This window comes from Protopterus annectens, chromosome 13.part0, assembly GCF_019279795.1.
Source record: "Protopterus annectens isolate FY-2018-M chromosome 13.part0, PAN1.0, whole genome shotgun sequence".
In the NCBI taxonomy this organism is placed as follows: Eukaryota; Metazoa; Chordata; order Ceratodontiformes; family Protopteridae; genus Protopterus; species Protopterus annectens.
Window position 1 is genome coordinate 456,637,661 of NC_056747.1, and position 13,786 is coordinate 456,651,446.

The 13,786-nt window shown below is 39.1% G+C and overlaps 1 protein-coding gene across 4 annotated transcripts in view; it reads right to left on the minus strand.

The window, feature by feature from the left end:
- Positions 1 to 1,139: 1,139 nt before the first annotated feature.
- Positions 1,140 to 13,786, minus strand: part of NFIC (nuclear factor I C) — a 1,851,273-nt gene continuing 1,838,626 nt past the window's right edge. For all 4 annotated transcript variants that reach the window (XM_044054106.1, XM_044054104.1, XM_044054105.1 and 1 more), the window contains one exon: positions 1,140 to 2,463. In XM_044054106.1, the coding sequence (XP_043910041.1) occupies positions 2,316 to 2,463 (148 nt within the window). In that variant the 3' untranslated portion in view covers positions 1,140 to 2,315. The remainder of the gene's footprint in view (positions 2,464 to 13,786) is intronic.

Consider the following 13,786-nt stretch of genomic DNA (forward strand, 5'->3'; position numbering starts at 1 on the left):
AGAATCAACTGTTGGCAAGCTGCTGTCTATCTGTTTTTCAGAATCATGCTCATTTAATTTGCCATCTGAAACTTTCTGTCAGCTACTAGCCACCAGCTTTACACTGCTGGCAGCACAGGTAAATGCATTTAAAAGAATGTCCCATATGACCAACTGTATTTTTAATACCCCACTGGACCCATCTACAAACAAATTGACTCCCTCAGTTTTAAGATACTTTTCAACAGGACTAGCAATTTTTCTAAACAAAAAATGAGCTAACCTCATTGCTCCTTCAAAATCTGACTTTTGGAGAAAAAGAAATACCAACACTACTCACTATACGTTTAGCTATTTTAAGCCTAAAGAAAAGAATACTAACCTGTACGCATATAAAAACAACAAAGACTGGGATAGCTTTACACTGTAATCACCCACACACAGTTTGAATGAAAGTGCAGTCTCCCTGTGTGTACCCTGCTGCCCCCTACAAAACACAAATTATTACATTAAAATAAGAACACAATCTGAATTTGCAGCAATCCATATGATTGTGGAAAATATATATATATATATATTTTTTTAAAATAAAGTTTCCTTTAATGGATAACGAATAAAGAAGCTACATAATATAGTGCAATGCTTTTCTTTCTAAAAGAAGTTCAAAACTATGCTGAAATACTTTTTTCTATCTCAACTGTACTCCACCTACAGAGGCGCACAACACCTCAGAAATGCATCATATTCTGCTTTAACCTGGCTTCAGAACATAAAGAGTTAAAGCAGCTGAGTATGCCATATTGCTACACTACAACTAGCTTAGACAGCCTACATTCAAAGAGGAAGGATGAAGAACTACTGACTGGAGGATATGGTCTTTCAACTAGTTTAATCTTAGTTTTTGTCCCTTTCCCCTTAGAAAGAGTTTATTCACAAACTGCTATTTCAAAACAATAAAACAATATTTTCAAGTAGGTAGCTTTTTTGTTTATTTTTTTTTTAAATCTCAGAGGACTGATGTCCCTTGAGTAGGTGGAGTACCATCAGACAGCCTGCTTTCAGATCTATCCCAGGCACTGGAACACATATCTACTGATACACTTTTAAATAAAAAACAAAACAAAAAAAACAAAACAAAACAAAACAAAAAAAAACTATGTATCCCTCCTTAGAAAAATGTATATGTTTTACTAAAATATATTTTATCACTGTATTTTAATTGTCAATGCAAGTAAAGGATAGTGTAAAGGACAGTTTCTGTAAATACATCATCACAATTCTGAGGCTTTATATAATGTGTATGGACTATGATCCGTGAGTGAGCTGTGGTGTATGCCTTCAAAATAGTGGCTTAACCACAAGAACAACATGGCATTTTCCATGGATACCACAAAGAGATTTCAAAACCAAACAGATACTTAACAGACGGGTGGTTCCATCACTTTTACAAGGTCCATTTATTATCTCCCTAACCTTAAAGGTTCCATGCAGCTGCACAGAACCACTTTAGAATACTGCTCTTCATAACCAGGAATTCTAATTCTGTCATCACAAGATGGGATCTGGGTGCAACATTCTTGGGCCAGGACTTCAGCAACCAGATAAATATGGTGTATCCAACATGGCACAATCAGATGCAATACAAGGGACTGCAGTCCAACTGCACAAAGGTCGCAGACATCTGACCTGCAGATAAAATTCGCCTGCACTGTTGCCTAATGACATTTCAGCAACAAGAACTACTATAGCAGCTGAAGCTAACCACAGACTGACATCAGTAAAAAGTAAGATACCCAACAGCTGCTGAAGGCTAAAACTGCCGAAGAAAAACAGATGCATTCAGTAGTGTTTACATGCATCAGCTTACAGCGGCTTCTGTTCATTTCTTCTACTGTAAAATATGGCATATGGCAGCATTTAAGCTGAATGTGCAGGAACACACACTTTCCAGTTGAATAAAAGGATATATGAAAGAGCTAAAAAAATATGGCAAAAAAGTCAACTTTGCAATGTCACTGGAACAGGAGCTGCATTACTGAGCATTAAGGAACAGTTTGACCATGAACTTCAGCTAAGCAAAACCCTTAATCAAGCTGAAAAAGGACATCACTTCTCCCACCCTTCATGAAGAAAGAATCAGCACAGTTGATTGATTTTTCCTTTTTCTTTCTTTTTTTCTTTTTTTGCATAAACCTGGGCAGAACTGAAAGCTGCAGCCAATGGAAGAAGTTTCAAAAGTGCATCAGTCTTTAGGGAAGGTATGCCAATCATCAGACAATAGTGTCAAACTTTTTCATTTCCTTTCCTCTTCTGTGTCTGTAAATTTCTTTCTTCCTTCAATTGAGATCAAACCTCTTCCCTCTTGTGTCGTCCCATTTTTTCCACATAAAACCAGAATCGGCATCCTCTTTCTCTGTTTTGATCAGCGATGCATATCCTTCTCGAATACTTGAAATGGGACTACCATTATCCCAGATACCAGGACTAGAAAGGAACACAAGAAAAAATATTTTAATGAGTTACATTTTTAAGATTTCTAATACTCCTTTCAGAAAATTCTTGCAAAGTAGTCCCCCAAAAGTTCTGAAAGCATGCAACCTACTGTCTATAATGGTTTATGTAAATAACTATTCTACTGCTGTCATTGTATGATGCTATGCTTGCTATTGGGAAGTTGTTACATTAAGACCAGGTTATTTTTACTTTAGAAACAATATTCAAAGCAGTTCATATTTCTTTTGTAAAAATAAGTCTTTGCTTAAATAAAAACAGTATAAGTGAAGCTAAAAGATGGCTCCTAAACAGTATTTTGATGCTGTCATTGGAGCCTCCTCCTTTCCTACTTGCATCTTTAAATCCATATATAACCACTCATTATATACAAACAAATACAACATTCAACAATACTGAATGTCTCTAAAATGTGCTACAAAATGCCTCACCTATGTGCACTCAGAAATCATATTAGGCTTTGGGATAAAAAGAAAGATAAAAAAGAAAAAAAGAACCATTCTGCAAAGACTTGACAAATGAGTATTCTATGAAGTAACGACCACCAAGTTCGAACGGAGCAAGTATAGCTTCAAAAAAACAGTGAACAAAATAAAATAACAACATCCATATGGTGCTAGAAGTAGTTATAAATAGCCTAAGAAGAGGAGATCTGTGCAACCTTACTGAGTTAAAAGAGGTTCAATGGATTGCAGATATAACAGCTGACTGTGAACTAGGTTTAAATGGGCTTGCACCTTTAAAACTGGTACTTAGAAGGCGTCGGCTCAGGAAATAATTTGGTAATTATTATTACAACCAGACTTTTGCGATAATAACGGTCGTTTCCCATTGTGGAAATGTAACTGTTCATGGCGTGACAATGTCAGACTATAGGTTTTCTTTCACACTGACAGTTGTTTTAGGAAAGGTTGTCACCAAAAAAATATGTAAGCTAATATTGCTGTTACGGTATGCACTTTACTGCCAACATGTCATGTAGCTTGCAGTAAAGTGCATACACGCTTCAGCTGTCAGGGCTGCTGTCTTACCCACTGCAATTGCTCATCAGTTTCCCCCACATACAAAGGCAGAGACACAGGAGTTATGCATAACTTTTTTTTATTTTTAACAATTTTTACACACATATTGAGGTCCAAACATGGCAGTAACAACAGGAAGAAGGGCATCATCAGCCAGTAACATGTTTTCCGTACTGTTCTTAGTATGGTTTAATCAGGAACCCATATACAGCTATCAACATCATCCACCCTGAAATTTTACCAGGAGTAATGTTCCTCAACTTTCGCATTGCAATGCTCGTTTTCCATTCTGTTTACACACTTTTAACAAAGTAGTACCTTACGCAAAACATTGTTCCTGTGTCTGTGTTTTCCTTCTGTGAGGGCTTAGTTCCTCACAGTTCAAATATTCCATTCATCAGTTAAGACAGCATCCCTGACAATTCAAGCGTGCGTCTGTAATGCACGCAAAAAGGGAAGATGATTGTTTCATCTTTTTATGTTCCTGAAGGTAATCCAGAGATTTTTTGCCAGCAATAATGAGTTTGTACAACACTTTGCAGTGTTTCATGCAATCATCTGTATTCAATGAAGCGAAGTTCACAACCGTGAAAATCTGGTTGCGATAATACGTAAGTACCAATAATTCTGATTGGTTAATCCCCCCTCCTTATATGCCTTGGAACAGGAGTAGTTTTATGGATCTGAAGAAAGATTTCCGAAAGCGCTTATCCATTATCTAAGTTTTAATTACTTTATTTTTTGTTAATAAACAATCTCTGCTGTGTGGATATCTAGCTTCAATTATTTTATTTTATTCTATGAAGTAGGTGCCATCACAAGAATTTTCATCAGTTCTTTTTTTCAGTAAATGATGGCCAAATTTATGTTAGGATCTACCAGCAGCGTAACTGAAGTAGGGGGAGAGGCCCAACAGTCCCAGGCATAAAGTATTGTGAGGCATATTCAGCCAATATGTGTTGAAGGAAGGTTGGGTGGAGGGCACAGAAACAAGACCGGAATGGCTGGGGAAAAGGAACGCTTTGTGTGTGTATGTGTGTGTGTGTGTGTGTGTGTGTGTGTGTGTGTGTGTGTGTGTGTGTGTGTGTGTGTGTGTGTGTAGTGCATCTGGCCACTTGGCTGGGGTACCAGTAGAAGGAACTTCTGTCTTTTTTTTTGGCTGTTCACTTGAAGGGCTGAGAGGTGGTAAGCTAGATCATAGTACTTGTCCAGGGTGCTGGCTGAAGCAGCTATGCTTCTGAGATCTACTACGTGTACCTGAGTACTAGTAGGTTGCATGCACTTGCTTGCTGGCACTTCCTCTAAATGGCAAATCCCTAACACAAACTAGCCTGGTTCCAGTTAATTAATTACCTAGCCCTCTCACCATCAGCCTGCAGAGCCGTATCAGAGCCTTACCTCAAACTCAAAAACTCCCACCCAGTCCCTAACAGTAACCTGAATCCTTGCTCCCTAATATTAACTGTAAAACTCTCCTCCTGCACCCTAACTCTAAATTCCATGATCATTTCCTCAACCTAGACTTCTGCTCACCTCCCTAAACCTAAAACTCCATTCCCCCTCCTCAACGTTAAAGTCCCTGATTACTCACTAAACCCAAAGTTGCTAATTACTCACTAAACTTAATACTCCTCTCTCTAATCCTAAACTCCCCTCCCACTCTCTAACCCTAAACCTCCCTCCAAACCTAAATCCCCCTACTGCTCACTGCCTGAAACCCCAATCTACACTTCCACTCTCTCCAACTGCCTCCTGACAGCTGTTGCAGTTAACCTTGCACAAAATCAAGTATGTGTTTCAGCAAGGGTGGCAGCTCCACTCACTGCGCATGGCTGAACATGTATTTGAATTTGACTGCAAGCAGAAGTCTGTGTGTGCTCCAAAGACTCTTAGGTCTCTGGCTGCGAGACAATGATCTTCGAGCAAATGGGACTTGGATGCTTGTAACAGACCCATCTGTTAGGCAGATGATTACTTGAATAATAAACATGCAGCAAACTGATTAATGGAATTTTTAATGTTACAAACCAAATTGTAAATTAGGAACTCCATTATCTGAAAATCATAAGCGAGGTCTCCAGTATCACAGTTCATCGTCATAACCATTAGGTTTTACTTCTGTTGGTGCTATCTGAAAAAAATGTTATACTTATCAAAAGAAATTCACAGTGAAGCTACAGTTTCATAGAACTGCAAGGGATCATTATGAATACTCACATCTCGTGTAATCAACATTTGATTATTTGCATCCAAAAACATTTAAAAGCTTTGGTGGTCGTTAGTGAAAACAGCAACACTGCCAAGGTTGGGGAAAATTTTTTTTTGCAGACAGTCAAGCCCCCGGTACTTCCCAAGCTATATGTGCGTGTGTGTGTGTCTCTGCAATGCAAAAACTCTGAGAAAAGAGAACAGGAGCAGATTGCAACGCTCTCCTTGCTTTTCTACAAGGCTTGCAAACATGGTAGGACACCAGCAATCTTTGAGGTTTTATGATATGAACTTCACTCAAATGTCCAGTGACAAACACTTGCAGTTGCAAAGCATATATAGGATTCCTGCTAAAAGCTGAGTTTGTTTATTTTTATTTTATTTATTTTATTTACATTTGTTTTCTAGGGTAGAGCACTGACCAAGCATGAGCAACTGCAGACCTAGCCTAGGTTATAATGCCCATTATAACAGTACAATTACTATAACACAAACAGAAAATGCAATACAAATGCAAGACAACCAGCAGTAGAGCAATGAGTTCTGGTACATTATACATAAATTCACTATGGCAGCAATGTATTTTATCAAAAAAGCTATAGTATAATCCGAGGTAAAACTAGCTGGATAGTTCATAAGTAGAAACAGAACAACAAATACAGCAATATCAGGAAAGTACTGGGGAGTTCAGTGTTAGTGGGGGAAAGTAAATATGGATGGGTTTAGTGGGAGTTGAAGTATACACATATTTACAAGGTATTTGCTGTATCATGTGTTATGCAGGAATATAGAGCTATCAATGCAAAGAGTAATGAGTAGATGCCATAGGAGATTTTATTAGTTATGTGACATGACCTATTACATTTAAATTTCTCTTGCAGAAATTGTTTGAGTTGGCACTGGAAGTTATTGTGACATTTCAGTTATATGTTCAGACAGAGACTGCCACAGTTTGAGGGATAGGACTGAGAAGCTGTGGTCAGTGCAATGAAGTGTTACAGGTGGATGTTTTGAACGTGGGTCCTGCTTTAGCACTGTTTCTGAGGTTGTGGTGTGTGGTGTTTGTCATCAGTTTCATGGTAAGAAGTGATGGGTGTCTTGATTATGCAATTTGAAGAGTTGAAAGCCTAATTGGTGGCTTTCTGGCTTTTGACAGGGTAACATACTGATGCACCAAATGTCAAGAGAAGTGGCAGATTTTGTTACAGATGTACTAAAGCATTGTCAAAGTACTGTGTGTGGCTTTGGCAAAAAGTGGTAACCCGTAGGACTCCTTTACTAATGGCAGGGGGACAGAGAAACTGGAATAATATTTGTGCTCGGAATTAGTAAGTAGTTGATCTTGGGCCCAAGTTTTTCAATGTACTCCTGAAAGTTTAGGGATTGGTAAAGTCAAATCTCTAGATGTCTAAAGGATGTTACAGTTTCTATGGGATTACTGAACTGATCTGCGATATGTGTGTTTTAGGCATGTTGCTAGTCTAATTGTAGTTGCTTTTTTATGTCTAGGTGATTTGGACTTTACTTTTATAATTTATGTGGGCTGGTCCTTGAACCCATTTCAGTCACAACTTGTGACACTGATACAGAAACCAAAATATGAAATGATGATGCAATTATAAATTCTGAGTATCATTTATAACACATAATTACATTATAAATAGTAACTATATGTATGAAATAAAAAATACAAACAAAGCACTACAAAGTGAAACAGATTGACATTAAATGCAGTAAGACAATATTGATAAAGAAATGTGTTACTTGATTAAACAAAACATTTTTTTCTGAATAGGGATAACTCACAATAACCATCAAATAAGTTAGTCAGATGTCATGTAGAAGGAGTAGAATGACTTGATAACGTATCTATTATCTGTAAGTACCAGCACATACTGACTTTAGATGAATCTTCATTTTATCTTGGAGTTTACATAAGCTTAGTTTGCTTTTAATTTTAGCAGATAGTCAAATCAGGCATGCAGTGGCAAACATGGAGAAAACCTTTCCTCATACTACAAGCCCAGATAAAGATTTTATAAGGGCAAGGACCCCCTGCTCATTTGAGCTGAGTAAGAAGCTACAAGTTTTAATGACCATTTTTTATTAAGGTGGGACAGCATTCCATGTAAATGAGATGTTTAGTGGAGAGTGGCTTTTGTAGTAAACCAACAGGCACCATTTTTAAAATAGGTAGTCCTCCCCTTCTGGCCTCACAGTGTGTTTGTCCGCTTGTTCCCTAAATTGCTGTGCATTTCCAACATTCACGACACTGCTATAGCTCCTTTTACTGCACAAAAATCTAACTCTGTGAAACCTAAAACATACTGGGAGTTTACGCTGCCCTGAAGAACCAAACACTATTATATCCCTAAATTGCTGTGCATTCCCAGCATTTGCGACACTGCTAAAGGCTCCTTTTACTGCATAAAAATCCAACTCTGTGAAATCTAACAGAGTTTATGTTGCCCTGAAGAGCCAAACACAATTGTACCCTAAATTGCTGGGCATTCCCAGCATTTCCGACACTGCTACGGATCCTTTTACTGCACAAACCCTGACCTCCAGCTAAACCAGGAATATTCAGGAACTATTCTAAGGCTAACCTCCTGCTATTAAGTGAGAACCTGGCAACATTTCAAGCCCCTATAAACCATGAGAACACTTTTGTCTATGCAGAACTGTTCACAGAAACCCTGTACAAGCATGTTAATAGCTGCATTGAGGCAGCTGTATCCACCAGGAAGAAGTACAGAACTAACTCAAAAAACAAGTCACCCTGGTGGAATCACAAAATCAAACTGGATATATAACACGAGGAAGAAAATCATGGCAAAAATTAGGAGGTGCAGCACCCAGCAGGATAAAAGCACTCTCATTAAACTAAACAAACAACTCAGAGGACAAATATAGTCTAAAAACCAATAAGGGAACAAGTGCTTGAAAAACCAGTAAACAAAGAATATAAAGCACAAAAAACTCCACCGGTTTCAGTACTTGTTGGAATTTAATTAGGTAAAATAAAACAAGAATCCATAAACGTTAAAACACAAATACGTTTTCATCGCCAACTTCTTCAGATGAGCATACTACATCCACCAACACCATTTAAATATCAATCCATTAATTAATTCCACCCAATCAAATGTTTTTACCGTTTATGGATTCTTGTTTTATTTTACCTCATTAAATTCCGACAAGTACTGAAACCGGTGGAGTTTTTTGTGCTTTATATTCTTTGGACAAATATAGTCTACCAAAGCCAAATTTGAGGTAAGTTTGGCTTCCCAGGCCAAGGACAACCACAAAGCATTCTTTAGCTATGGCAGCAACCTCAAAGGCAGTACATAACTGTGTGCAGAGCTCATTGTACATGGAATCACCTGTACTGAGCCAGAAGATATAGCAAACCTTGTGGCTGATAAATTCAGCTCCAACTTTACTCCTCTCTCCCCCAGAACCTTCGCTCAAGAAATATCATCAGATATAACTCCCCCTACTATCACTAGGGAACAGGTCCTTAATGCTCTCTCTAAGACCAAGAACACTGCATCAATGGGCCCAGACAGTATTGCAGAATGCCTTCTAAATACCATGAAACATGACCTATCAGGGCCTCTGGAATTACTATTTAACTGTAGCCTCCAAAAAGGATTCCTGCCTCATGAATGGAGAAAGGCAACAGTCATCCCTCTGCACAAAGGTGGGCCATCTACAGACCCTGGAAACTTCAGACCCATAAGTCTCACTAGTCTTGTATGTAAAGCCATGGAAAGAATTATCACGGAGATGATCCACAGAGATATAGAAAATCTCCAGACACTGGACCCAACCCAGTTTAATTTCGTAAAGATCATGCCTACTCAACCTGGTGGACTTCTTTTAGAAGATCACCAAAGCAATGGATGAGGGCAAAATCGTTCACACTGCCTACCTTGATCTGGCCAAGCCATTTGACACAATACCCCACTCTGGCATTGTTGACAAACTCAAGAGGTTAGGTAAAAACCCGTATGTCACCCAGTGGATAGCCAACTGGCTCACAGGCAGGACCCAAGAAGTTAGACTTGGGGATTCCACCTCTACAAAGAGGCCAGTCACAAGTGGAGTCCCTCAGGGATCAGTCCTTGGACCGCTCCTTTTTGGCATTTACTTCTCAGAAGTCAAGGCCAATGTCAGTGGTCTCTGGCTGACTAAATTTGCAGATGATTGCAAATTGGGAGCTGTCACTGAATCTCACAGACACAAATGTTCTCCAGAAGAGACTGACACAAACAACCAACTGGTGTCAGAGTCATGAACTAAAACTAAATGCTAAGACATGTACAATAGTATCCTTTAGGAAGTCATCCATCCCTGGTAACTATCACATTGACAACACACCCCTTAGAGCTGACCAGAAGTCAGGGACTTAGGCACACACATAGATAGTAATCTAGCCTTTGATCATCACATGTCTACAGTTATGACGAAATTATTCTATGTTGCGCAACTTATAAACAAAGGTATGGCATCTAAGTCCAAGAAAGTCATTGTTCCTCTGATTCGGCATTCATCAGACCTATCACTGAGTACAATGCCCCCTTTAGTATGTACCTAACCACGCATATCCAACAACAGGAACATCCACAGAGGTTCCTCACTAAAAGACTACAGGGCATAATTAATATGTCCTATGCAAACCGCCTCAAGGCTCTATCCCTGTATTCTGTCTCCTACAGGCTTTTGAGGGGAGATCTATGCCTGGCATATAAGGCATTGTCAGACCCCACTTTGATGAAACTCCTGCATATCCGCAAAACAAACAGTACCAGAATTACCCATTCTAAAGACTTAAATCTTGCCTGTGATATAAATAGGACCTGCTGGAGAGATAGGTATGTATCCCAGAGACTACCCCATCTATGGAACAGGCTCCCCATCCATGTGAAGCAGAGTTCCTTCCTAATCCAATTCAAGTGCAACTTGGACAATTGGATGGGAAACCGGAAAGTCATCCCTGGTTTGGCACCTATGTCTCTGATGCAAACAGATAACCTGTAAATGGTTCATCTCCCAGGCCCATGCTTACATTTATCAAGGGTATCAGAATTTGTCAGAGATTTGGGATGCATGGCTATACTTAAAAAGGCCCATGTAGTCGTTAGCCTAGTAAACACCTATGAACTCTGTGAAACCTAAAAGATACTGGGGGTTTATGCTGCCCTGAAGAACCAAACACAATTATATCCCTAAATTGCTGTGCATTCCCAACAATCATGACACTGCTGCAGCTCCTTTTACGGCACAAAAATCCAGCTCTGTGAAACCTAAAAGATACCGGGAGTTTATGTTGCCCTGAAGAATCAAACACAATTATATGCATGTTTCACCACCTAAGGGTTATTTTGAAAGCTGTATTTTATGATGATCCTTAACTTGCTAAACACAAATGCCTGAGCCAGCAGCAGGGATTTTTTTTTATTCTATTTCTTCCTCCTCCAATATTATTACAGTAGCTTGCACATGGTACTGGATTATAGTTTTTCCTCTAGTCCCTATAGTAATTTGGTCATCAGACATCTTTTGTATTTTATATATTCCCTATAGACTCCCTTCCCAACTTAAATACATTTTGTTTCACTTTTTCCATCATTCTATTTAACCATAGCCCTCTTACTATATACATTTTATATAGGCTCACATCTGTTCATACCAAGGCAGTCTCACTAATATCTACAATAACAAATGTAATAGCTTAATGGTCAAACAAATTTACTACTAAGAAGCCAACAGTTCAGAGCAATTGACTGTTTTTACTTGCACATACCTGGAATTTGGCTCTTCCCACTCCGTTTGCTCTTCACTATGCTCAAGCTCACTCTACTCCCCTACCCTCATTCTCACCCACCCCCAGGCTCCTGACCTTTATACTTAACTAGCCACTCCCCTAAGATGCTCTCACACACCAACCTAATTTCTATAAAGCCACTACTCTTCTCACTCTCTTCAATCTACTTCACCATCTACCTTCACCCCACATCACCTCACTCACACAATACCCAAACTGTACAATCTCTTCAGGCTAATGCCCCCTACCTAACCCCCTTACTCTAACCACAGCCTACATAAAGTATACCCATACCTAAATCCCTACTCACTCCTATAAAGATACCTACTAAAACTTCACAACAATATAGCAACACTTTGTCCGAGCAAAATGTAATTCCTAACCTTTACATTAATAATAAGCCTTGCCATCACCTCACACCTAAACCCCTACAACTACACTAGCAACTTAAAATTTCAGACTAAATCCCCTACCTGCCCTACCCATTCACAAGACAAACCAGCCTTTTCAGTAATATTTCCTATCTACAACATCTCAAATGTTGACCTTGCCACATTCAAAGTAACCCCACACCAACTAAACAACCACATTTCTTCAAAATATAACACATCTATAAACAAATTCCTAAAAACTATAATCCAAATAGCATCCCAAATCATACTTACTGGAGATGTGCACCCAAACCATGGACCTACAAACAATAACTGCTACCAAACAAATAACATTCTAACCTCCCCCAGGAAATCAACAGATCCCCTTACACTCAACATAAACATAAGGAGCATACTGAACAAAACCCCAAAGCTACATGCTACCCTGGCCCTCTACTCCCCCAACATAGTCCTTCTCTCAGAGACCTGGCTAAACCCACTAAACAATAATAATAACTTTGTTCTACCTGGTTACAAAGGTCTTAGACAAGGCAGAATATCCAAAAGAGGCAGAGGCATTGCTCTCCTCTTCAAAAACAACCTGACCATTAAATTGTTAGCCAATTAACGACCCAAGTTCATTAATGCAGAAACTATGTTCACTAAGCTGAAAATCAACTCAAAAAAACACTTGCATATAATTAGTACCTATATACCCCAGCAATAACATTAACAGTAGAATCCATTCTAGAATGGCTATCCCAAAAATGTATCCAAGAAACAATCATACTAGGCGACGTTAATAATGACTGGTCCTCCTGTAACTCACACCACCCCACTAACCACATTAACCTACACGGTCTCACTCACCTAATCAAAATCACAACACGGGCAGATAAAGCATCAAAAAAGGAGTCCATCCTAGACTGGATACTTAGTAACAAACCATCTCAATCCTACCTCTCAGTCTCCCTCCCAAACACCCTCAGCGACCACCTTCCCATCTTTATAATTAGCACAGAGTGAATCCATTAAAATCTTCCACCCTCCAACAAATCTGGTGCACAAAAAATTTTAAAACCCATGACTTCACATCTGCATTTAATCAATGCAACTGGAGACCACTGTCATCTCTCCCCCTTGAAAGTGCCGTAGACTACTTCAATAACATTTTCCTAGACATTCTAAATCATCCTGTCCCTATCAGAACTGTCAGAACTAAATCCAACTATGCCCCCTGGCTGACCAGAGATACCTATTTACTACTAAAACAAAAAGATAAAGCGTGGGACTCGTGGTGTCAAAATAAAACTCAGACTAATAGACAGGCATACCAGGAACTAAGGAACAAACCCTAAAAAGAAATTAGGACAGACAAAAGGAACCACTATACAGGAATTCAAACCAAACACAAAAATAACCCACAAAAATTCCGGGCTGCCATTAATAAAATCCTACAACCAGGAAAGACCAGTACTCCACCCCCTAACATTGACACCACCACCAATAATATTGCCACCCAGTTCAATGAACACCTCACCAAATCTATCCTAGCCCTCATCGATAATGGTTCTCCCACTTCACATCAAAACCTATCTTCCATACCAGCAGACCAAAACCTTTTTTCTTTACAGCCTGTGCCAACTAGCACAATATATAAATACCTAAATAGGCTTAAATCCACAACCCTGGCTGCTGCCAAATTACCTGCAGAATATCTAAAGATTGCAGCCAAAGCCTTCTCTTACCCAGTCTCCAGGCTCATTAACTGCTCTTTATCAGAACAGCGTGCTCCTTCTCTGTGGAAAATTTCACATATAATACCACTCCACAAAGGAGGTAACTCTGTGGAACTATCTAATTAC